General features: G+C 43.8%; 2 protein-coding genes and 1 pseudogene across 4 annotated transcripts in view; 1 reads left to right on the forward strand and 2 right to left on the reverse strand.

Moving 5' to 3' along the window:
- Positions 1 to 2,744: 2,744 nt before the first annotated feature.
- LOC100954007 lies at positions 2,745 to 4,279 on the reverse strand (annotated as a pseudogene).
- Positions 4,280 to 4,385: 106 nt separating this feature from the next.
- On the reverse strand, positions 4,386 to 4,607 carry LOC111726427 (ubiquitin-like protein 5). The gene has a single exon (XM_023515059.1). The coding sequence runs from the start codon at positions 4,605 to 4,607 to the stop codon at positions 4,386 to 4,388; it is 222 nt and encodes a 73-aa protein (XP_023370827.1).
- Positions 4,608 to 10,161: 5,554 nt separating this feature from the next.
- The window catches only part of PRPS2 (phosphoribosyl pyrophosphate synthetase 2), a 33,115-nt gene continuing 17,619 nt past the window's right edge, over positions 10,162 to 25,657 (forward strand). The window contains exons 1-2 of one of the 3 annotated variants that reach the window (XM_023515057.1): positions 10,162 to 10,432; positions 18,360 to 18,552. In XM_023515057.1, coding sequence (XP_023370825.1) covers positions 10,311 to 10,432; positions 18,360 to 18,552 — 315 coding nt within the window. In that variant the 5' untranslated portion in view covers positions 10,162 to 10,310. Of the gene's footprint in view, positions 10,433 to 11,000; positions 11,043 to 18,359; positions 18,553 to 25,657 lie in introns of those variants that run through there. The other 2 variants (XM_012807175.2, XM_023515058.1) reach the window with 2 other exon arrangements.

Genomic DNA, 25,657 nt, shown 5'->3' on the forward strand with positions numbered 1-25,657 from the left:
CTCAAAATTGTGTTACTGGGATTATTTAGAAGCAGAAAACATAATTGTAAGGAAGAAGGCCTCTTTCTATACCATGTTGACCTACAATTGAAAGCCTTCTTAAACTGCTTGCGCTTACACAAAAGAGTGAAGTAGGAGGCAAGAAGAACAGCAGTAAAGAATTGACTGTGTGACCCTGGGCAGATTACCTGGCCTCTCTTTTGCTTCGATTCTCTACCTGTGAAAGGCGGAGGAGAGTAATAAGACTGACCTCACAGGGCTGTTGTGAAGGCCTGCTGTATATAGTAGGTGCAATATTAGTACGTGTACAATGTTATTACTCCTTCTCTTAATTACTAGCTTATTCTAAAAAGGATTTGAGGCAACTTGCGCTTATTGGTCCTTGCTTGATTAGATCCTCCCCTTCTCTATCAGTTTGGCTCACACTAAAGGGAAGCTCAACCCAATGTCAATGACTTTATGTTACTCCTCCTATCACAAATTACCCTGGAGAGGGGAGGGGAGACGGGCATTGCTGTGTTCTCACCTAATGGGCACAATGTGCATGGCACACCTCCTGGGTACAGGGCACAATTACAACAGGGACTTTACCTAACAAATGTAAACATTGTAACCTAATAGTTTGTACCCTCATATTAATCTGAACAAAATAAAGAAAAAGAAATGACCTTGCCTCTTCCCCGACAATGCAAACCCTCTACCCCTTTTCCGAACCTTCTACGTCCACCATCATAACACTTCCTTAGGCTTCTGTCTGTATCCTGCCTATGAATTCCTATGCCACTTGTCTTGCCTTGACTCCTCCTCTGTCTGAATTATATATGTCACTTCCTGCTATCTGAAGCTAACTGAGGCCACCAGACTTATCTTTGATCTTTTTTCTAAAAGTGACGGCTATAACTCACATGAACAGCATATCCCCCTTGACAACCCTAGATTATATGGAATTACCAAGAGAAATAGATGTAATTCCACCTTTATCTTGTCTCTCAAGAAAACTTGGTCTTTAGTGACCAATTTTCTGGGAAAGCAGTTATTTTAATATTCATAGTCATTGAATTCAAGTGAGGTTTACTTTTGTTCAGGTTTTCATTTTATGGAGTATCATTATGGACTCATTGGTTGTTATATATTTGGTACATTTCAAGCAATTATTGTTGAATTGATTTTTTTTGTTTTGGTTTGGTTTTCTGAGACAGAGTCTTGCTTTGTTGCCTGGGCCAGTGTGCAGTGGCATGGTCATAACTCACTACAACCTTGAACTCCCAAGTTTAAATGATCTTCCTCCCTCAGCCTCTCGAGTGACTGGCACTATAGGCACGTGCCACCACACCTGGCTAATTTTTGTATTTTTTTTTCTATTTCAATGCAATTTTAATCCTTATTTCAACCTAAATGCAATAATAACTTGATAAGGTACATACATACAAAACCCATATATCCTGAATTACAAAAGAGTTTCCATGGGACTGTAACTCAAATCCATCCCTCTAAATCCTAATTCTCTTCTGGTAAAATTTTACCCAATATTTTTCTTTTCACATGGCCCTTTTCTGAACCAATTAAGCAGATCTTTATTTCATTTTGATTTACGCTGAATGCAACATAAAAATATAACAAGGTAAAAATAAACATTGTATAAGAAAATTTTTTAAAAAGCGGCTTCCACAGACACACATGGTTTTCATCAAGTGTACATTTCCACAATGAATAAGTACTTACAAATATGCAAATAAAACACTACCCTAAATGCTTATCTTGCCTCTATGCCATTCCATTTTTGGCAATGCCATTCTTGCTACTGAAAACATTTTTTTTTAGAAGCTTTTCCCAAAATTTAACAAATAATATATTATAATCCCCAAAAAGTCTTTTTTTTAGACGGAGCCTCAAGCTATCCCCCTGGGTAGAGTGCCATGGCATCACAGCTCACAGCAATCTCCAACTCCTGGGCTCAAGCGAGTCTCCTGCCTCAGCCTCCCAAGTAGCTGGGACCACAGGCGCCCGCCACAACGCCTGGCCATTTTTTGGTTGTAGCCATCATTGTTGTTTGGCGGGCCTGGACTGGGGATTCGAACCCACCACCTTAGGTGTATGTGGCTGGCACCTTAGCTGCTTGAGCCACAGGCGCCGAGCCCCCAAAAAGTCTTAAACCAAAAAAGCTTTCCAACATGGAAGATTCACATGAAACTTTGTTTCTCCCAGAAAATAAAATCATTCTTATTATCAGAAGAAAAGAATATTAAAAGAAATCAGCCACGGGTGGCTCCTGTGGCTCAAAGGAGTAGGGTGCTGGCCATGTTCACTACAATAATCTCAGACTACTTTCATACAAACACTTCAGAATACATAAAGCACATATTTCAGCTTTCAAAGATGCCATTTAGATTTCACATATTAAACAGCCACAGCATAGTTTAAATTGGCACAGATATGCCAAACACATGAACACTATTAATATTTCATTCCTGGTTAACAGTCAGAAAGAACTGCATGGTTTGAAAGGTGTTTTAACTTACATGTGGTCATTAAAACTCAGTAAGTAATTCAAGTATGGTCATATAAAGGCAGGCAATTAATCCAATATCACTATAAAAATCACAGCCATGAAAATAAAGGCAGAAAACTTGGTTTCTCTACCTTTCATTTACACAGGTAGATATCAGGACCTTACTGCAGAAAATATAACAATTCTTACACATGGTTTCCCTAGAACATAATGGTTTCAGAAACTATAAAAGATGTCAAGATCCACAGTTTGCTTCATCAAATGCTTTTCTAGCCCATTTCAACTCTTCACTCATAGTAAACAAGTCTTTAACCCTAGCAAACTTCCCGGAGTCCTTTTGAATCAAGAAGATGATATCTTCAACTTGTACTTGAACTTGTCTGCCAACAGACATGGCCTTGTGAGTCCTTTCAGTAATGAACTCTATCACACTAGGTATTGTTCAAGAGGAGATATTCTTCAAGAAGCTCTACTCACTTAGTATAAGGATTCTTTTCCTCTCCAAAGCCATACATCATACATCTCAATTCTTCAGAAAAAAGTCTCTGTCTTTTACCCTGTCCACCTTCTGCACCTCCTCTAATTTCTTCATTTTCTTCCTCAAAAGCAGGATCTTCCTCCTCATCTGCCACCCCACCAGCCCTCCAGCCTACAGCACCCAGCAGGCTCCCACCCAGCAGGTTTCACTACTTGCACAGCCTCACTTCTGGCAACTTCCACATTAAAGTGAGTTTTGATTGTATTTTATTTTATTTTATTTTTTAACTAAAATACTTAAGTTTTATTTTTACATTTCACAATACAAATGAAAACTGCCCCTTTGGGGGGTTTACTTCTTCCCTTCAAAACTATTCTGTCTTTGAGAGGAAGGAAGAGCAAGTCTTCCTTTCCATGCTATTAGGAAAACACCCAGAGTGACAGCACCACGATCTCCTGGTGAAACAGAACAAGTAATATGAAACTGACATAAAGAAAACTCCCCTCGGCTGGGCGCCTGGGGCTCAAGCGGCTAAGGCGCCAGCCACATACACCTAAGGTGGCGGGTTCGAATCCCCAGCCCGGGCCCGCCAAACAACAATGATGGCTGCAACCAAAAAATGGCCAGGCGTTGTGGTGGGCGCCTGTAGTCCCAGCTACTTGGGAGGCGGAGGCAGGAGACTCGCTTGAGCCCAGGAGTTGGAGGTTGCTGTGAGCGTGATGCCATGGCACTCTACCCAGGGGAAAACCTGAAGCCCCCGCAAAAAAAAAAAAAAAAAAAAAAAACAAAACTCCCCTCTACCCTTATCTGTCTGGTCAAGTCATTCCAGAATGAGTGGGCACCAACACGGGACCAGCAGGAGGTCTCATCATTGGGGGCCCAGGCATCATTGGCATGTGACCGCCCATGGGTGGCCTCATTCCAGGAGCAGGTCCCACTGGCAGCATCCCAGGAGGAGGAGGACCAATCATCAGCATCCTGGCAGGGACCCCCATATATGGTGCTGGCATCATACCAGGATGAGGAGGACCCGGAAGATTGAGGGGAGGTCGAATCATGGCCCCTGCAGGAGGAGGAGCTGAGAATGGAGTAGGAGGTAGTTTTCCTTGTTGAAATGCAGCTGTTGTTTTGTCAGTCAGGCTCTGGGCCTGCTCTGCCATCCATTTCTGATGGTAGTCCCTCACATTCTCTTTGTGCTTCCTCCCACTGCAGTGTCTTTCTCACAGATGGAGGGTCACGGGCCTCCTCACCTCACCTACTGTATCACAGTAGTCACCATAAAACTTGGGCATATTCCCTCCTGGCCGTTGGCGACTCCTTTCTAATGTGAGTTTTTAAAAACAAGCCTCTATACCAGGGTGGGAGGAAAGAACGGTAGAGCGGGGAAGGAAGTCTGCTCTACTGGTAATAAAGCCCCAAGTTCATCCCATCATGGATTTCATAGTCCCCTAGAGACATGTGGTCCTTAAAAATCATGTACCACTTCTTAAGGACAATCTTGTTCCAACAGGTGTCAGTTTGGGCTGCAATCAGCTTCTTAAGGTCCCCAATGGTGTCATCAATGTTGCATTTAACATGGACATTCTTCCCCAGACGGCTGTTGCAAACAACCTCGATCATCCAGGCTGGAGCTCCAAACTCAAACGTCCAACCTGCAGATGCCACAACCTCCAGCCTCAAGCGCTCACTGGAAGGCACGTCCAATATCTACTTCAGCCTTTCAGAGCAACACACCTAATTTTTGTATTTTTTGTAGAAACAGGTTCTCACTGTTGCTCAGGCTGGTCTCCTATTCTTGGCCTCAAGTGATCCTCCTACCTTAGCCTCCCAAAGTGCTAGGATTACAGGTGTGAGTCACTGTGCCCAGCCTGTTGCATTAATAGTTGATGTTCAGGCTGTCCTACCTTTGATCAATAGTTGCTTTAAACTAGTACCCTTACCCTTCTGACATATTCCTTCTCATCTTTGATATACCTGAGGCCAGATATCTTGATCACAATGTCTGTTCCTGCCTCAGACCTGGAATTGGCCAAATCACCAAGTATCCCCAGTTCCTTTGCATGGGAGATAGTCTTTATAAACTAGGCTCCCTACTCTGAAAATCGGTAAAGAAAAGGAAGAAAATGAAGAAATTTTTGTCTTGCTTTCCCAGTACAAATTATATTTTACGGTAATCAGCTAGCCCCAGAAGATGAAGAGAAGCTCTTCTTTACTGAAGAATTCCAGCTAATATCTGTAGACAGGAAAGATAGATAGGAAGTTTGCATTTTGCAGGGGTAAAAAGCAGCCTTATATCAGTGATCAATGTCAATATCACTAATAGCAGGATAACCTGCTATGTTAACATGTTAAATGCCATCATGGTGAGGTGGGCAGATCACCTGAGCTCCTGAGTTCAAGACCAGCCTGAACTAGAGTGAGACACCATCTCTAAAAATAGCCAGGCATTGTGGTGGGCACCTGTAGTCCCAGCTACTTGGGAGGCTGAGACAAGAGAATTGCTTGGGCCTAAGAGACTTAGATTGCTGTGAGCTATGATGACACCACGGCACTCTACTGAGGGTGACAACGTGAGATGCTGTCTCAAAAAAGATAAAAACAGTCTTCTAGAGCAGTGGTTCTCAACCTTCTTTTTTTTTTTTTTTTGAGACAGAGCCTCAAGCTGTCCCCCTGGGCAGAGTGCCGTGGCATTACAGCTCACGGCAACCTCCAACTCCTGGGCTCAAGCGAGTCTCTTGCCTCCGCCTCCCAAGTAGCTGGGACCACAGGCGCCCGCCACAACGCCCGGCTATTTTTTTTGGTTGCAGCCATCATTGTTGTTTGGCGGGTCCGGGCTGGGGATTCGAACCCGCCACCTTAGGTGTACGTGGCTGGCGCCTTAGCCGGTTGAGCCACAGGCGCCGAGCCTCTCAACCTTCTTAATGCCATGACCATTTAATACAGTTCTACATGTTGTGGCGACCCTCAATCATAAAATTATTTTCATTGCAACTTCATAACTGTAATTTTTGCTACTGTTATGAATCGTAATGTAAATATCTAATATTAGGTGACCCCTGTAAAGGGGTTGTTCAGGTCGTGACCCACAGGTTGACTGCTGTTCTAGAGCCTCTTGCTCTGTTACAGCAACTACCAGCCACATGTGACTGTTGAACACTTCAGGTATAGTGAGTCTAAATTGAGATGTGCTGTAGGTATAATCTATACGTTGAATTATATGTTAGAGTGATAGTATTCTGGATATATTGGATTTTAAAAAGTGTATTATTAAAATTACCTTTACTTGTTTCTTCATACTTTCTTCAAATGTGTCCAGTAAAATATAAATTGCTTATATGGCTTGTATTATATTTCTTTTGGTCGACACCATTCTACAGAGAAGATGATATGCGTAGAAAACCCGCATTCTAATTCCTCTGCTGCTTTCCTCTGGCCATGTGACTTTGGGCCATTTCTTCCACTTCTCAGCCCTAGAATAGTTAGGAATAAATTCATTCAGCAAATATTTATAGCTTATACTTTATCCATCAGTTAATGGAAATAGAAGTCAATAATGGAAATTATCTCATCAGTTTTACTTTTTTCATTAAAATTTTATCTTCAAATAAGTATTTTAAGATAGAAAAATAGATATTTTATAACAGTTCCAAGATCAGAGATCATATATACACTGAGTATATGTTCTTTTTCTATTCTGAATCTTAAGTCTTCGAATATGTGTTCCATTTTCCTAGAGGCTCCTCTAACTTCACATTTCATTCAAGAAGTAGTGCACTGTGGGAGACTGTTGGCAGAACTAGTATTCATGCCCTTCTGTTGTCCCCTGCCATGTTGATCTTGGCCACGTATCTTGCTTTGGCCAATGGGACATTGGCAAGCCAGACAGAGTACAAGCAGAGCCTTGATAAGCACTCGCTCATTGAAGCTTATCTTCTTGCAACACTCCTTCTTAGAACCCTGCAGCCATACTGTTAGGGAGCCCAAGCAGCCACAAGGAAAGTCCCACATGGACGAGAAAAGGGCCAGGGGTTCATTCAAACAAGTGATTCTCAACCCAGGGTGATTTTGGCCTTTGGGGGACATTTGGAGACACGTGGAGACACCTTTGGTTGTCACAACTGGTGGATAAGTGCTACTGGCATCTAGCGGGTAGAATCCAGGGAGGTTGCTAAATATCCTATGATGTATAGGCCAGTCTCACAACAAAGAATTACCCAGGTCAAATGTCAGCTGTACTGAAGTTGAGAAACCTGCTCTAGACCAAGGTTTCCTCACAACCTGGCTCCTATGGAGCAAGGATAAAGGGGCTTGGGAGAGAAATTCACACTTAAATAAAATAATCTGTAGCTGCTCTTTTAAGCCTGTACATTTACCACTGAAAGCTTTCTAACCAGTCTGCTGCTCATGATGATTTTGAGTGATTCCCATTAATATTCTCATTGATCACCTTGGCACCTGTGGCTCAGGTGGCTAGGGCACCAGCCACATACACCTAAGGTAGCGGGTTCGAATCTAGCCCAGGCCCGCCAAACAACAATGACGGCTGCAACCAAAAAATAGCCGGGCGTCGTGGCAGGCAGCTGTGATCCCAGCTACTTGGGAGGCTGAGACAGGAGACTCGCTTGAGCCCAGGAGGTGGAGGTTGCTGTGAGCTGTGATGCCATGGCACTCTACCCAGGGTGACAGCTTGAGGTTCTGTCTCAAAAAAAAAAAAAATTCTCATCGATCCCAATGGCATATTTCCCTTTGCTTACACTCAGCATGTAAGCAAAGTGATTCATCAACTGTTCAACTAACAGCTATTGTATTAGTTGCCCTAACTCAGATGTTTTATCTCTTCGATGCTATCAAGGTCCTGGTTTGTCACAATTCCGTCCTAGTTTCCAAATCACCATCCATTAACCCATCTGGAGCCCAAGGGCTTTAAATTCGTACTGTTTTATAGTCCATCAGCCTTGTTATTAAAGAATCCATGGCTCTAGCACGTGAAGAGGAAGCCACTTTCCTTTTGAGAAGAATGTTTCTATTTAGAGGAAGTCCATTATCAGTCAATTTTATCTATGAGAGAAATTTTAAGGACATAAGAATTACAGTAATAATGCTGATGTAAATTTTATTAGGAGAGTTTAAATATAATTGCATCAGCAGACTCATTCAATAAAAATTTTAGACATACAATTGAGTATAAATCTCATTGCTACAGTAGTTAACAGTGAAATACATAGATAATAAACCATTGCAGATAGAGATTTTTTTGTTTGTTTTCTTTTTTGGTTTTTTCTTTTTTGAGACAGAGTCTCACTATGTTGCCCTTGGTAGAGTACTGTGGTATCACAGCTCACAGCAACCTCACAACCAACCTCTTCGGCTTAAGCAATTCTCTTGCCTCAGCCTCCCAAGTAGATGGGACTACAAGTGCCTGCCACAATGCCCAACTATATTTTTTGGTGTTATTGTTGTCATTGTTGTTTTAGCAGGCCCTGGTCAAGTTCGAATCTACCAGCCCCAGTGCATGTGGCTGCTGCCCTAACCACTGAGCGACAGGTGCCGAGCCTTTGTTTGTTTTCTTATGTAGTAGGGCATATACATTCTCTAGGCAGAATGAAAAGGGGCCAGAAATGCTGCTAAAATTGTGGCTTTCAACTTTTGGGTAGGCAGGCAGATATGAGAGTTAGAGAAACAATTGGGCTCAGCGCCTGTAACACAGTGATTACAGCACCAGCCACATGCACCAAGGCTGGTGGGAACGAATCCAGCCCGGGCCAGCTAAACAACAATGACAACTGCAACAAAAAAAATAGCCAAGCATTGTGGTGGGCACCTGTAGTCCCAGCTACTTGGGAGGCTGAGGCAAGAGAATAGCTTGAGCTCAAGCGTTTGAGGTTGCTGTGAGCTGTGCTATACCACATTCTACCAAGGAGGACATAATGAGACTGTCTCAAAAAGAAAAGAAACACTTGATGCGCAAGGTAATCTAATTCACAAAGTGCAAGAACCCAGATGGAAATTCCCAATGATATGAATAATCCCAATAACCTACCAAATATCAATAATATGAAGTTGGGTTAGGGTAGGCTGCAATTCAACTCCAAGTAGGCTTTGCCGTTGAAGAAGAGACAATTCTTGGCAAATGTTAGTAAAACCCAGCCATTTGTGTCTCTGGCTGAATCTGTGTTTGCTAAGGAGTGGGAAACTGTGAGCAGTGACAACGACACTCCCAGCCCTCCATGGACATGGAATTCACTCCTTTCCTCTGCACTTGGTGTGCCCAGAGGTTGATCCTAGAACTGCATTAGTTTCTTATAAAAACCTTTTTGCTGGTTTCTAGCTCTAGAGGTGGAGAAAGAGGACCTGACTCCAAGAATGTACAGTGACTGAACCTGGGGGACTGTCTGGGGTGATTTGTGTTTCTGGGATCAGGCAGGCACTTGAGAAAGGTGGGAGGTTGTGAAGCTGGCCCAAGGACCACCACATCTACCTAAAAATGAGGGGTCTGGGGAGAGTTGGCTTGATCCAACAGGCCACCAAGAGCAACACTTCTCCTCTACCCGTGACCAGGACTCAGTGGCTGGCATTACTGGATTTTTCAAGAACACAGTATACTCTGTAGTTCAGGGATCAGCAAATTCTAACTGTTACGGGCCAGATGGTCAGAAGACTTACATACCAAGAGAGAAAACAGATTTTCACCATGTTCTTATCGATATAATCCAAAATATTTCAGTACAGTTATTTGTAACACATCTACTAAGGATAGAAAAAGAATTCGGGGGGGGGGGATTTCTTTTCGCTGGGGTTCAAGAGTGGTATACGCTACCATCACGTTAAACACAAACGGTCATAACACAGCTCTGCCGACCTGGCATGCGGGCCAGGCCGTAGTGGCTGTAGTTGAACACCAGCCTGCACTGGGTTTGGGATGTTCCGGGTTGTGGGGGTAGCTCCGGGCTGAGAGGCGCCTCCATCCCCCCTTCCTGCACTCTCCTTCTGTTCGCAGTTAGTCTTGGTTCATTGGCCCTCTCCTGCCACGCACGTCAAAAGGTCAAGAATAGTGCTTGGCGCTCTCCCAAGGAGCTAGGACTCTTCAAGGCTTCGGGACCACCCAGGGCTTCCCGGGCTACTGCCCCGGCTGCGCGGGCAGCACCCCCCACCCCAGCGCGCTCCTCCCCGGCTCCTCCCCCGAGCTCCGCCCCTTCCCTAGGTTTAGCTGCCGTACTTTCCCGCTCCCGGCGCCAGCAGCCGTCCGCGTCGCTGTCCCGGTCGCCGTCGCCTCTGCCGCCGCCTCGCCTCCGCCGCGCGCCCCTCGGAGCCCCGCGCCCCGCCATGCCCAACATCGTGCTCTTCAGCGGCAGCTCGCACCAGGACCTGTCCCAGCGCGTGGCTGACCGGCTGGGCCTGGAGCTGGGCAAAGTGGTTACCAAGAAGTTCAGCAACCAGGAGACCAGGTGGGGCCGCGCTGCTAGCGGGCGGGGAAGGGCGCTGGGTGCGGGGCGGCCCGGCCCGGGACCGCGTCTGCCCGGGCCACCTCGGTGGCTGCCGCGCTCCCCCTTCCGGGGCGGGACGGCGGCAACGCGGCCTCAGCGCCTACGCGCTCGCGCGGGTGGGGGGGTGGGGAAGCCGAGGAGGGGCGCCCGCGCGTCTGGTGTGCGCCTTCGCTGTGCCCCGGACGCCAGGACCTCCGGCTCTGGGACTGCGGCGACCCGGCAGCCCCAAGGAGCTCCTGGCCTCCCTGCGAAGCCACCTGATCTGGCGTCCCTAGCCCGGAAGGGCGATATTTGGGAGGTCACACACCGTCGGGAAGAGAGTGGGCGCGACTGGCGGGAACCTCGTCCGTGCCACGCGCAATGGAGGGCCGCCCCTGGGTCTGCTGGTCCCAGTTCCGCGTCCTGGCCAGGCTGAACCCCGGGCCGGTCGGTGGAGCCAAATGTTCCGCCCACGTCCCTAGCCCTGCTGCGCACCGGCTGTACCTGGTGAAGGTTCTTACACTGCTTCCCAGGCCTGTCCCCAGAAGGTCTAATCAACCGGCTGAGGATCAGCATTTTTACAGCTCTCCAGGTAACTCTCCTGAGCAGCCAGGATGCAAATCACTGTGTTTTCCAGAGGCTGCGGTTTTGCAAAGGTTTGAAAGAGTTTGAGAACCACAGGCGCACGTGCTGGGCTCCCCTGTGCTTCCTCTACTTTAGCTGTTTCAAAGGTGATGGCTTTTCAGTCTAGGTGGTTCTGGGACTCTGCTGTGTCCAGCAGCAAGGCCGTAATTCGAGTGTAACTTATACCTGTTTCCAAAGTCTGTAAGTGGTCACCTCTGCTCGATGTGGTCAGGTAGTGGCCCGTCTCACAAGCCAGGCTGGGGGCTTCTTTCTCCACCTGCCTGAGTCCTTGAAGCTTTTTGATTGCAAGTTGATCTCGTTTTTCCCGCACTCACCCTCGAGTGTCTGTGCAGTTAACTATCCACAGTTACTGATAATAGTTTTTTAATCTTTGGCAAAGATCCAATTCAACCAACATTTTCAAAAAATGCTATTGGAACAATAGGACAGCATGTGCAAAAAAATAAACTTCCATCCGTACTTCCACCATTTACAAAAATTAACTTGAAATGGACCATAAGCCTAGGTGTAAAATTGAAAACTATAAAATTTCTAAAAGAAAACATAGGAGGAAGTCTTCATGATTTTATTTGGTTAGGCAAAAATTTCTTAGCGAGGAGTTAATATTGATGTCAATGGCCAAGATTTTATTTCTCTGTGAGTCAGAGGATTTATGTGTGTGACTCCGATGTGATTTCTTCCAGGTGGCAAATTCCAGTTACATGACTCTGATGATAATAGAAGTAAGAAACGTGAACGAGTGGCAGGTGGTATTCCTGCCAAGAGAACTTCGGCTTCAGAGTTTAATCAGTCTGGGAGGGTGGTCCAGGGCTCTGAGGAAGGATAGAGCCAGGTTTGAATGTTGCAGTTTTCTGCCAGTCCCGTTCAAGTTTCCCTGGCTTTAAGAACACAAGAACAATAGTTTTTGTTAGGAAGGTATTGTTATATAAGGAGAAATTTCTGGTAAAGTGGATTTTGAAAGCAAGTGTGTTGCCCTTCCGAGTTCTCAGTGAAGCACGATCCTTTGCTAAAGAGCATGGGTTAATCTAAAGCAGTCTATTTCTAAGTTAGTGTTAGATTTCTGCTAAAAATCCCTGTATTTGCTGTTAGGAGAAAGTCACTCAGACAGTGAAGTACGATTGCGTATGATTATTTTAAAGCACACTCATTTTTATTTGGTTTTGAGTATTAGAACCATCATTTGGTAATTAGAAATCATGAGATCTCAAAACCCACTCAGCATGAAGTCTGGGAAATGCTTATATAGCTATATTTTATGTTTTTAATAAGGAGAATATAAAAGGTTAACTTCTTAGCTTTTCTCTTTTCTGTGAACTGTATAGGTACAGAGGTTGATTTTTTTTTTTTATAGGCCGTCCTCTCTATATCAGATACTGTGTTAGTAATCCGTTTGTTACTTTGTGGTCCTAGAGATGAAAAACTGAATAGAAAAAGGAAGAGAAAATTGATTCAATCCATGTAAGGGGCCCTTTCTGAATCTCTTGCTGAGCCAGGAGCAGAAATCGAGTTTGTGGTCTCCTGGTTGTAGGTCCTCTCACTTTATACTTTTTATACACCAGGTACTTAAGTACCCAGGTACTTAATCAGACATATAGCCTCCTGATTTTAGCTTTCATCTTTAACTCATTTCAGATCCGCAGGGAGGGTTCTGCTTCATCTTTGCTATCAACCATGGAAATTCCATGATGATATCTTAGCATAGCATTGATGATGCTGTCTGGTCTATTGAACAATTTACTCTGGTTGGTTAACCTGCTGGCAGAGTTGTTAGCTGTATTATGAGACTCAAGGTTCTGATTATCTATTATTGTATAACAAATTGCCCTGGAACTTAGTGGCTTAAAACAATCATAATTTATTTGGCTCATTTATCTGCAGTTTGGGCAGGGCCCAGCAGGGAAGGCTGTTTATGCCTCATGTCCTGGTAGCTAGGATGGCTAATGGGGGCTGGAGGATCCACTTGGAAGAGGCTTACTCACATGGCTGGTAAGTTGATACTAGCTTTTGCCTGAGAACTTGGTTGAGAACCTTAGCTGCTTTTCCCCTGGACCTCGCCCTGGGGCTACTTGAGCTTCCTTATATCATGGAAGCTGAGTTCTAAGAGCAAGTGTTCCAAAGACAGGAAGTGGAAGGTACCAGTTTATTAAGGCCTAGGCTTGGAAGTTGGTACATTATCACTTCTGTCACATTCTTTTGATCAAGCACAGAACCCTCTCAGATGCTGGGACAGGGGACTAGATCCTGCTTCTTGATGAGAAGAGTATTAAAGGGAATCTGTGACCATCTTTTAATTACTATGCCCATTTATTATTGAGTCAGTTATACTCTTCGGCCTTCTTACTTGGAGGTCAGTAAAGATCCTCTGGCTGAACAGCAAAATGGATGCTGCCTTCTATCTACAGTTTGTTTTTTAAAAAAAACCTAGACCAAAGATAGTCATGATCATCTTTTTGAGTAAAAGCAGGACTAGTTTTGGAAAAAAAGTTGCCATGGTGATGGTATTCTAGCCTTTTAGACTTGCTAGTCACATGAGGATTGAGGTTCCTGAGGAAAAACAGGCCAAAGAATCTATCTTGTGGGATAAACAGTCATAAGACCAGGAGTTGGCAAAGTTTTCTCTGAAGGGCCAGATCATAAATATTTGAGGCATTGCTGGCCATGTGTAGGCTGTACTGTTGCTGTGTCTTACAGTTCTGTGGGTTAGAAGTCTGTCATAGAGTGGAAGGGCTGCATTTCCAACTGAGGCTCCAGAGGAGACTCTACCTCCTTGCCTTTTTCAGTCTGCAGAGACAGCCCACATCCCTTCACCACTGGCCCCTTACTCCACCTTCAACACCAGCAACAAAGTCTCTCTCTGACCCAAGCCCCTTCAGTCATCACATCTCTTTCTCTGGCTCTTACCTCTTGTCTCCTTTCATTTTTAAGGATCCTATGATTACATTGGGTCAAATTTAAATAATCCAGGACACTCTCCCTGTTAAGGTTATCTGATTACCAACCTTACTTTTACCTCCAAACTTACTTCCCCTTTGGCGTGTAAACTAACATATTCAAAGGATTGGGGCTTAGCCATTGTTAGGGGGCATTATTCTGCCAATCACGTCATTATTAGCTCACAGACTGTATGAAAGCAGGCTGTGCACTGTATTTGTTGACTCCTGTGCTATATAATACTGTACTTTATTTCTGTCTTAGTCCATATTGTACTGCTGTAACAGAATTCTGAGACTGGGTCATTCATGAACAACAGAAATTTATTTTTCACAGCTCTGGAGGCTGGAAAGTCCAAGATTAGGAGGCCGTCATTTGGCAAGAGCCTTCTTGCTGCCGTTATCCCATGGCAGAAGAGTGGAAGGGCAAAAGAGCACAATTGAGAGAGCAAGAGAAGGCCAGACTTGCTTATATACCAAACCCCTTCCCACAATAACAATATTAATCCATTCATGAGGACAGAGCCTACATGACCTAATCACTTCTTAAAGGTCTTACCTTTCAACACTGTTACATTGGGAATTAAGTTTCCAACACGTGGACTTCAGCGGGCAAGTTCAAACCATAGCAGTTCCCAAATGAAATCCATCCCCCAGTTGATTTGTTCACAAAGGAGTTACATTTAGTGCCTTAGACCTTGAAATGGAGGGAGCAAATAGAAGTCTCTCGTTCTCTTCCGGAGAGGTTGACATTGTACCATTTTCATCTGTAGTAGAGAGTAGGTAAAAGCATGACTGAATGTTAACAAAGCCCATTTTCAGAATATGCCAACTTGGAAAAACTTTGGTGTCTTCTAATTAGTCTATTTGAAGTTGGGAATAAGCTTCTGTTGATTCAGATAGACTACCACGTGGGTATCTGAAATGCTGATTTGTTTTTAAACTTTCCTTAGCTGTAAGTGGCTCTTTTAATAAAACAATTTTATTGGGTATCTGATAGAAAAGGGTGATTATTCGTGTGTCTCATTTGTAATTTTAAAATAGGATTCATTAAAAGACCATTTCACTATTGTAAAATACTATTGTAATTTTAAAATAGTATTTCACTTTTGGATGAGTACAGTTACAGCCAACTCTGCTGTAATATGACAGACACATTCCTAAAAATTACCATGCTATGCAAAATTGTGCAATTAAAAACCAGGGGGTTTATGAGAAAAATGGAGTTGGGTGCAACATTCGGACATACATTAAAAAGAGATAGTATGATGCAGGTTGAGTATCCCTTATCAGAAATGCTTGGGACCAGAAGTATTTTGAAGTTCAGATTTCTTTGGCTTTTGGAATATCTGCATTATACTTACTTGTTGAGCATTCCAAATCCAAAAGTCTGAAATACGAAATGCTCCAATGAGCATTTCCTTTGAGCATTCAAATGGAAAATGTTGGCATTCAAAAACTTGCCAAATTTGGAGCCATTTCAGAGTTGTGGATTAGGGGTGCACAACCTGTAAAAAATGGTAAAACACTTCACCGTGTGTTGTATGTTTTTAAAAAATACATAAATACTGCAACAAATAAGGCACTTTGTAGTGAAAAATACCTGCGGTTCACTTATAGAAAGGGGTTCTTGGGGGTTGCAGCTTTTGAGTGACTGTGAGGTGATACAAAGTCACGACACCAAATATGAATGTGTGGCTCAGTGCCCTCTGGAGGTGTACACCACTGTATGTTTGTGTAGTTCTAAGAGGCTTCATTTAGCTCAGTGCGGTGCACTTTTCCGCCTTTGCATCTCAGAATAAGAGCCCTGCGTAAGAAAACGCCAAATCCCTGTTATACTCAAATTGTTCCAGATATCAGTCATTGAAACAAATTTGCCCTTTTAAAACAAGCCCAAGCAGAGCTAGCCATGTTGTTGGTTCTGACACAGCTCTTGAAGGACCTGCTTCTCTTCCCATGAAGGGCATATGCCAGGGATGGGCTGGCTCTCTCCTGGGGAACATCCCAAATTCTAGACCTGGAAATGCAGAAAATTTCAGACATGGAATTTTCAAAAAATTAGCTCCTATTTACCGTTTCTTGAGAAGCTACAAAAGGATGCCAGCCAGCCACACAAGGAAGTGTACCAAGAAAGAGGATACAGAAAATGGGGATTCAAGCGCAGGAGAGGGGTGAAGGGAATCCCCAGCACTGCAGCTGTGCACAGGCAGAAAGATCACCCAGGCCAGCCACCCAGCCCTGGGAGGGACATCTGCCGGACAATTCAGTGTCCTCTGACCTTGAAGGATTTAGATTGTTAGCGAAGTGCTTAGGGTGGAATCTGGATTCGGTACTTAGAAAACTCAGTAGATAAAAAAGGTGAGATAATTGCCTCCAGGGACAACAAAAAGAAAAGTTGTGCATATAGGAAAATGTAAACATCGGTTGCAGTGTGCCAGGCGCTGAGCTGAGCAGCATTTATAGTTAGGATGAGGCAGGCGGGTCTGAGTTGGAATGTTGTTCTATACTGGGATGATGGTGAGATGGGAAGGGAGCGTTAAAGTGATGGGAGCCAGAGGAAATGGAGTTAAATTCTCACCTTCCATAGTGAGAAGTCAATGCCTGGTGCCTAAAATGAAAACTCAAGATGCAGTGATGCATTCATATTAGCTAGAACAGCGATTTTCAACCACTGTGCCGTGGCACACTGGTGTGCCATGAGAGGACTTCAGGTGTGCCGTGAAAATTTTTAAAGATTGTTAATTAAATTGTTTTTGAAAGATGTTCAAAGCAAAATAAGTACATTCTTTTACTCTTTTTTTTGGATGACCATAATTTAAGTATGCCAGCAGGATGGCTTACATCTTAATCCCAGCACTCGGAGGCTGAGGCCGTAGATTGCTTGAACTCAGGAGTTCAAGACCAGCGGGAGCAAGAGTGAGACCCAATCTTTTTTTTTTTTTTTGAGACGGAGCCTCAAGCTATCCCCCCTGGGTAGAGTGCCATGGCATCACAGCTCATAGCAACCTCCAACTCCTGGGCTCAAGCGAGTCTCCTGCCTCAGCCTCCCAAGTAGCTGGGACTACAGGCACCGGCCACAACGCCTGGCCATTTTTTGGTTGCAGCCATCATTGTTGTTTGGCGGGCCCGGGCTGGGGATTCGAACCCGCCACCTTAGGTGTATGTGGCTGGCGCCTTAGCCCCTTGAGCCACAGGCGCCGAGCCGAGACCCAATCTTTATTAAAAAAAAAAATACAAAAACTAGCAGGGCATTGTGGTGGTCACCTGTAGTCCCAGCTACTCAGGAGACTGAGGCAAGAGGATCACTTGAGCCCAAGAGTTTGAGGTTGCTGTCAGCTATAACCCTATAGCACTCTACCCAGAGCAACAGAGTGAGACTCTGTCTTATAAGAAAGAAAAAACAAAACACTGAGCTAGAAAAATACCTAAAAGCCATATCAAGAGTTGAAATTAGTTACCTCTGAGCTGTGTTATCTGTTACAAGCCTTATAGAATGAAATTTTTTAAGCAATGTGCACATAAAATTTTAATAAAAATTAAAAAGTAAGATTAAATATAGTATTTTGCAGAAGAATTAACATAGCAAGCCTGAGACTTAGAAAGGCCTGCTTGCAAGGTTGGCTTTTGGCTTGCCTCAGGAAACTTAGATTGTGTAAGAGTTCCCACGCACGATTCCCTGGTAAGTAAAAATGATTCCCGTGTATGTCCACATTCTGTTAAATGGCTGATAATGTGGTTTATGCCGAATGCCTATAAGTCTGGCATTTTGGAATGTGGCATCACCCTATTATCTACTGCACACTGGAAGAATAAGAGTGTCTTGGGCCACACGTTACATACACAAATACTAATGAAAGCTGATAAGTAAAAGAAAAGGTCCCCATTTTCCTTTTGTGATCTGAACACTAGAGATAAGCAGAATAGACCTTCAGTACGCTGCATGTGGCTGGTGGGTGGTGGGTTGGACATCCCTGTACCGTGAGTGCCTATGCGATAAGCTCCCAACGAAAACTCTAGTTGCTGAGTCTCTAAGGAGCTTCTCTGGTAGACAGCACTTCACACACGTCATAGCTCACTGCTGGGTGAGGGACTGACTTGACCTCAGTCATCCCTGGGAGAGGACCCTTAAAAGCATCTGCCTGGTTTCTCCGAAGTTGGCCCCAATCACCTTTTCCCTTAGCTGATTTTGCTTTCTGTCCATTCCCTGCAATAACTCACAGCTGTGTGCTGAGTCCTGTGGGTCATCATGGCGATCATCGAACCTGGAATGGTCTCCGGGGCCCCCAGGATCACATCTGCTCTAATTGTAATCAGTGGCCTTTCTCATTTCCTAGCGTGGAGATTGGTGAGAGTGTGAGGGGGGAAGATGTCTACATCATCCAGAGCGGTTGTGGAGAAATTAACGACAACCTGATGGAACTCCTCATCATGATCAACGCCTGCAAAATTGCGTCATCATCCAGGGTGACTGCTGTGATCCCGTGTTTTCCATACGCTCGACAAGATAAAAAGGACAAGGTAGGAGAGGTGTGTCCTACTTTAGAAACCTGCTCTGGTCACTATTAACTTTTTCCCCTCTCCTTTGGAATAAACTATCTAGAACATGCTAGATTTTTCTTTTAATGATGGAGTAAATATACTGCCTTACCTTGTGTTTCTTTTAAAGATTTGTCTTTGAACTGACCCTAATGCTAATATTTATAAAGATAGAAACAGGTAAAACATACCTTTATGGGTTATCAAAATACTCTCATTGCCCTTACTGTGAAGGAATTGTTGTGTGTCTTTGTTCTGGTGGATAGAACTAAATACACACCACACACACACACACACACTCAATGTACATGTATGTGCTCTCAATGAGGACAAATCAAACTGGGGAACATCTGAATCAGATCACTGGACTGTGTCAGTCCGTGGCAGTGCCCTGGTGGTGATATTATGCTATAGTTTTGCAAGATGTTAACCGTAGGGACTCGCAGGATCTCCTGCATCATTCCTTACAGTTGGGCGTGAATCTACAATTCCCCCCAAATAAAAAGTTTAATTTTCAAAAAATGCCATTATGCCTTTTTAGCGTACCAAAAAGAACTGAGTTAACATTGTTACTTTTCTGGCAACACTAGCCTGGGAAGGGGCTCTGTCAGTCTCCAGAAGAAATTAAGGAGAATATGATGATCTGTGCCTTGCAGGTACATCAGAGAAGTTGGAATTTGAGGAGAACGTGTAAGGAAATTTTTTAGGGCTGCTTTAACAATTTACGTAAACTGGGTGGCTTCGAAGAGCAGAAATTTACTCCCTCACAGCCCTGGAGGTCAGAAGTCTGAAAAAAATTGTTGGAAGGGTCACACTCTCTCTGAAGGATCTTGAGAGGGTGCGTCCCACCTCTTCCAGCTGCGGGTGTCTTCTGATGTCCCTTGGCTTGTGGCTGCCTTTACTCCAGTCTCTGCCTCTGTTGTCACGTGGCCTCTTCTCTCTGTCTCTTATAACGATACCGTCATTGCGTTTCGGGCCTGCCCTAATGCACCATGATTTCATCTTGATCTTCAGCTTGGTTATATCTGCAAAGACTCTGTTTCCCAAATGTGGTCATATGCTAAAGTTGTTGGTGGACCTGAGTTTTAAGGGAATACCTTTTGACCCACTAAAGGGCTCTGCTCTGAGTTATTGTCTACTCTGCATCTTACGAGTAGATAGTCAGGCTCCATGTGAATCCTGCTAGTTTCAAAGACGTACTGCTGTTTTGGGATGTGGTAACTAATTGTGAGAAAAGTTTTCTCTAACACAGTGCCATTGATCTCTGCAATTCATTTTTGAAACAATGCAGATTTCTGAAACAGCATGGTCCCCTAATACCTGAAAAAAAAATCTCATAAATTTAAATTTATAGAGCAAGGTCCCCCTGAATTTTAATCTCAGCCTCTTCAGGTGCTACTTCCATTCCCTGTGTGGATGATGGCTAGTCAGCTAATTTCTCACTTCAAATCTGATCTCCAGAATGCCAGGCAGCACTTAACGATTTGGCCTATGTTAGAAGAGTCAGCATACTTTTTCTGTAAATGGATGTCCAGCCTCTGTTGCAAGTGCTCAGTTGTACCTGACCTAGTGTTAATATATCTAAATATGGAAATAAGTAAAGCAGCAACAGACAATCAGTGGGTATGGCTGTACTCCCATAGAACTTGATTTATGGACACTGAAATGTGAATTTCATTTTCATGTGCATGAAATATTATTCTTTTGAATTTTTTCAACCACTTAAACATGTAAAAGCCACTATTCGCTCCCAAGTAGTACTCAAACAAGTAGCTGGCCAGATTTGGCCCCTGGCACACAGTTTGCTGACCCCCCCCCCCCGCATTGGAGGCACGCACGCCTGTGTATGTGTGTGTGTGACCTTGTGACTTGAACTTGAGCTCGTGCAGCCAAAACCTTAGGTTACATGTGTCACTGTGGAGCTGTGTCCTTCCATTTGTGATTTATACAGCTTCTTTCATTTTAAATTTGATTCTAAAGTTTTATGTGTATTTTTAGCTGCTACATTTTAATGTTTAAAATTTTGTCCTCTCGGCGAAATCTGTTGTCAAACTACTCCTCCCATGTGTGTGTTTCCCCAGGATCATTCAGCATCTTCCTCTTTGTCCATGTCATAAGGGAGCTAATTTTCTGTCACTGTTTCTCTTGCATATGGCAAGAGGTTTAATAAATTCTCACCATAGCCATATTTTTAATAAAATTATTTCTCCTTTTTTTTTTTTTTCTGAGATAGAGTCTCACTCTGTCACCCAGTCTAGGGTGCTGTGGCATCAGCCTAGCTCACACCAGTCTCAAACTCCTGGGCTCAAACGATCCTCCTGCCTCAGCCTCCCGAGTAGCTGGGACTACAGGTGCTGCCACCACCCCCAGTAATTTTGTATTTTCAGTCGAAGTGAACATCTCACTCTTGGTCAGGCTGGTCTCAAACTCCTGAGCTCAAGTAATCCTCCCGCCTCGGCCTCCCAGCATGCTGGGATTACTGGATGGAGCCACTGGGCCCAGCCTTATGAAGTTATTTGATTTCCAGTAGGTTTTGCTTTTTGTTTTTGGCTCTGAGAGATTTGCTAGATTGTATCTTTGTTAGTAAATTGGTTTTTTAATCATTACATGGTCCCTTCCCCACCATTAAATTCACTTGGGGATTTGTCACCCCAAGTTCCTCTTGAACTGATATAAATATTGAAACCCCTATGTTTTTGGTGCGTACAATTTCCCCCAAAATTGTAGTTTCAATTTTTCTTACTTATATTCATAGTGATGCCTTTGGAATATAGAGAAAGAGGAGTGCCTATCCCTGCTCCTTGCATTGCAGACGGTCTGATGGTTTTCTGTCCCCTATTTGCCAGCAGTGCCCCAGGCTACTATACTAACAAGAAGAGCCCCACAGATTTCTGAAAACCCTCGCAGCTTTAGCTGTTTTGCAGAACTACATTGTCTAACTAGCTATTACCAGGTTTCCTATCCTTAGACCCTTAGATGTGATGTTCGCTTTGGCCCATTGTGAACAGGGTACTTTTCTTCCTTCCACCCTTTTTTAAATCACTGTATAGTATGTTTCTTGGTAGCAACGTGGTAGCTGCTTTTAGTTTTTTCCCCCAATCAGACGGTTAATTCCATGACTTTCTGAGCTTAACTGCTATTGGAAGAGGTAAGACTTTTATCGGCAGCACACAGAGGCGAGAGAGCTGATATCGGAGAGAGGGCGCACGTGGTGGGCCGGGAAGCTGTGTGGCCTATTGTTAAGAGGACATGGAGAGAAAGGGAATTAGAGTGGGGTGGGTTCGTTCCTTAGGGATGCTGCAACACATTACTGCAAACTGGGGAGCTTAAAACAGCAGAAATATGTCCTCTTATAGTTCTAGAGGCTGGAAATCTAAAAAATCAAGATATTGGCAGAGTGGTGCTCCCTCTGAAGGCTCTAGGGGCGGGTCCTTCCTTGCCTCCCCCGGCTCCCAGTGGCCTATCACTCCATTCCCTGCCTGAATCTTCATGTGGCTGTCTCCTCTTTTGTCTCTGTCAAATCTCTTTCTTTAAAAGACACACATGATAGTATCTGGGGCCTACCTGCATAATCCAGGGAAATCTCTCCATCTCGGCACCCTTAACTTAATCACAGCTGTAAAAAACTCTTCTTTCCAAATAAGGTAATATGCACAGGTTCCAGGGACTGGGCTCTGATAATCTTTGAGGCCACCATCCAGCCAACTGCAGGAGCCTTAAAGGAAGTCATTAATGTGTTAAGAAATGAATCTTTTGAGGACAACTCAAGCTTTGAGATATTACTGCTGTCATATCATTTATTATCTAAGCCAGGGTACTTTTGAGGATTGAAAGGGGACTTTATGAATAATTGTGGCCGGAAACAAGGGTCCACCTTATAGAGTCTGGGCGAGTCTGACATGACCATCTTGTTTATATAGGTCTGTACCCTCTAGACTGGCCTTGGAAGTGGCCAAGACACATAGATTGTTCTGGTGCCATTATTTCTGACATGTCTATATAGTTAGTGTGACGTCTATTATGGGAAGGAGACAATTTCATTTTTTCCCCAAACTTGTTAAAAGTGGAGTTCTTAATTTTATCTATCATTTGAAGTATGCCTTTGTATTTTTTTAAATTGCTGATAATAATTTTTTAGCTATTCATTTCTTCCCTTGAATCAAGTGGCTGGGCTTTGAACCATGCTTAGGTGCAGGTCACATAAGCACCTAAGAGATTTGCCCTGGACAAAGCCCTAGACAAGGGCCACCATTTGTTGGTACTGGTGAATGATGAGGAGACCAACCATGGTTGGGTTAGGGGTTGAGGGAGTACACTGAGGCAGGCAGAAGGCCATGTGGTATTTCAATGTGATAGGAAGCCATGGCCTGCACTTGATCTCTAGTCCCAGAAAGAAATTTTCCTCCAGGGCCAGAGGAAGAGCTCTGGGCAGTCCTCCCAGACTTCCTGTTGGCCTTTTTCCTTTCCCTAGGACTGTATTGCCTCTGACTTCTAATGACACAATGAGATTCTGTGTAATTGCTCTACTTAGAATTACTGCAGAGAAGCCCAGAAAAATCTAGGGCCTTTTACCCATATTCAAAGCTTGTTTCCTTTTATTTTATACCTTGTGCTGCTTTTCAAGCAAACTTTGCACATATGGAAAATTTTATGGGGGGGGGGTTATTTGTATATACAAGAAACAAGGGACAAGTGACAGTGAAGAAATGGTTTCCTTATGGCACATCAACAAAATGTAACATTAACATGGAAAAATGAGACTGATGTCTGATAGACATGGTGCAAAGTGCTCTGAGCTCTGGAGTTACAACTTTGGAATGAAGTGGGCTCAGGGTTGAATTTCAGCACCATTATTTACTCATTGTGTCCTTTGTAAAAGTTACTGAAATGCTCTGTCTTTAGTTTCCTCATTTTTAAATTAAAGATGGCGTTAGCTACTATTGATGAAGTCTCTAGCATATAATAATACATGAGTGGACAAACTTTTTCTGAAAAGAGCTAGGCGTTGAGTATTTGGGGCTTTGTGGACCAATGGGTCTCAGTTGTAGAGCTCAATTTTCCCATTTTATTTTTATTTTTTAATTTTTAATGTTTTAGAGACAAAGTCTCTCACTGTCTTCCAGGCTGAAGTTCAGTGGCGCAACCAGAGTTCACTGCAGCCAGGTCCCAAGCAGTCCTCTGACCTTGGCCTCCTGAGTAGCTGGGCCTATAGGTGTGAGCCACTGTACCTGGTAATTTTTTTTAATTTTATTTTTTTATGGAGACTCTCCATATGTTGCCGAGGCTGGTCTCAAACTCTTGGTCTCAAGGGATCCTCTCAGCCTCCCAAAGTGTTGGATTACAGGTGGGAACCACCTTGCCCGTCCAATTCTCCCCCTATAGTGTGAAAGCAGCCCTAGCCAGTATATAAACGAATGGGTGTGGCTATGTTGTACAGAACAGGCTGAGGACTGAGTTTGGCCCGTGGGCTGTAATTTGCTGGCCCTTGCTGTGGTAGATACTCAGTAATTGCTAGTTCCCTTTCCTGGTGAAAACAGTAGGTTGTGAAATAATTACGTAGACTGGAAATAATTACATCTGCAGGTGGTAGAGGACTTGTAGCTTTGGGATTTTTTGTTTTCGTTCAGAATCATTTTCAAGGTCATGTTCTTCAATAAAGTTACTTCTTTTTTTTCTGAACTGGAGAAATTAACAATTATTTTTCCTGACATGAATTTCTGTAACCTTACAGTTTTTGTTAATGCTTGTCAAATTTACACTTTTAATAAGGTGGCATTTGATGCATTGAATACGGTCTGGAATATCCTGAGTGTCATTTGTCATGAATGAGTTGACTTGCAAAACATTTGACTTATATATATTGTTCACTAGGAGAGCTGAAAGTTTCATTTTTAGCTATTGTACCTTAAGTCTACCTTTGTTTAAATGCTCTACTAATTTTCCTCTATAAAGTCAGTTAACTTATAAATCATCCCTCCTGCAGGATTCAGTTGGGTACGAGCCAAACTCTGAAACACAGTACCAAAAACGAATTTGTAAACAAGGTTTGAAGATGGAAATCAGAAAGTCTGGGTTTAGAAGTGACCCCTGTGGTTTGGAACCCAGAAGTAAGAAATGCTTGATGCCACCCGAGAGAAGAGAACAAAGGATTTGGGGGCAGGTGTCGTAGTCAGTTTGTGGTGCTCTAACACAATACCGCAGGTGGGGTAATTTATAAAGAACAGAAATTTCTTTTCTCACAGTTCTGGAGGCTGGAAGTGCAAGACCAAGGCTCTGGCATTTGATGTCTGGGAGTGCTGCATCCTCTGGAGGGGACGATGTTGTCCTTCCACAGCAGAAGGCAGAAGGGCAAGCTTGCACAGTGCTGCCAACAGTCTTCTAGAAGGGCCTTCATCCCGCTCATGAGGGAGGAGCCCTCATGGCCTAATCACCTCTTGCAGGCCCCCTCCCTTGATGCTGTCATACCAGCAACTCCTGGATTTTAGAGGGGCCACATTCAAACCTTAACACCTGGTTATAAAATTATAGAATGAGCCTCACATTGATAGTGTTGCAAGTCAGATTCTATTACACCGAAGTTGCCGTGACCAATTTGTTCTTTTTATTATCCTGGAACTTTGTTAGATGAAATAATTCTCTCAATCAATGAGGCTAATGACTAAGCCTTGGAAATGTGGTGTTACAGAGATTCTGTTATTAAATATTTATTGAAGACCTTTTGTATGCAAGGTGCAGAGCCGTGTGCTACAAATGATGTGAAAATCTCCAAAACCGGTACTTGCTCTTGAGGGACTTACAGTCTAGCTATGAACTGTGACATGTGACATCTGTACAGATAATATCTCCTAACGTCAGTCTTTCAGCAGGAGTCACCAGGTGATCTCAAATGGTAGGGGCCAAGTGCTTAACCAATTCTCTGTCCCTTTAGAAGGAAGATTATTTCTGGAGTTCTCAAAGTACCTTAAAACTGGGGGATTTGGGCTCGGCGCCTATAGCTCAACAGGCTAAGGCGCCAGCCACGTACACCTAAGGTGGCGGGTTCGAATCCCCAGCCCGGACCCGCCAAACAACAATGACGGCTGCAACCAAAAAATAG

The sequence above is a fragment of the Otolemur garnettii genome, unplaced genomic scaffold (genome assembly GCF_000181295.1).
Source record: "Otolemur garnettii isolate 467f Iridium unplaced genomic scaffold, OtoGar3 scaffold00065, whole genome shotgun sequence".
NCBI classification, from domain to species: Eukaryota; Metazoa; Chordata; class Mammalia; order Primates; family Galagidae; genus Otolemur; species Otolemur garnettii.

What these genes read in the sequence shown, in the direction of transcription:
- LOC111726427 (XM_023515059.1), bottom strand. Translation starts at nt 4,607, where the DNA reads ATGATCGAGGTTGTTTGCAACAGCCGTCTGGGGAAGAATGTCCATGTT.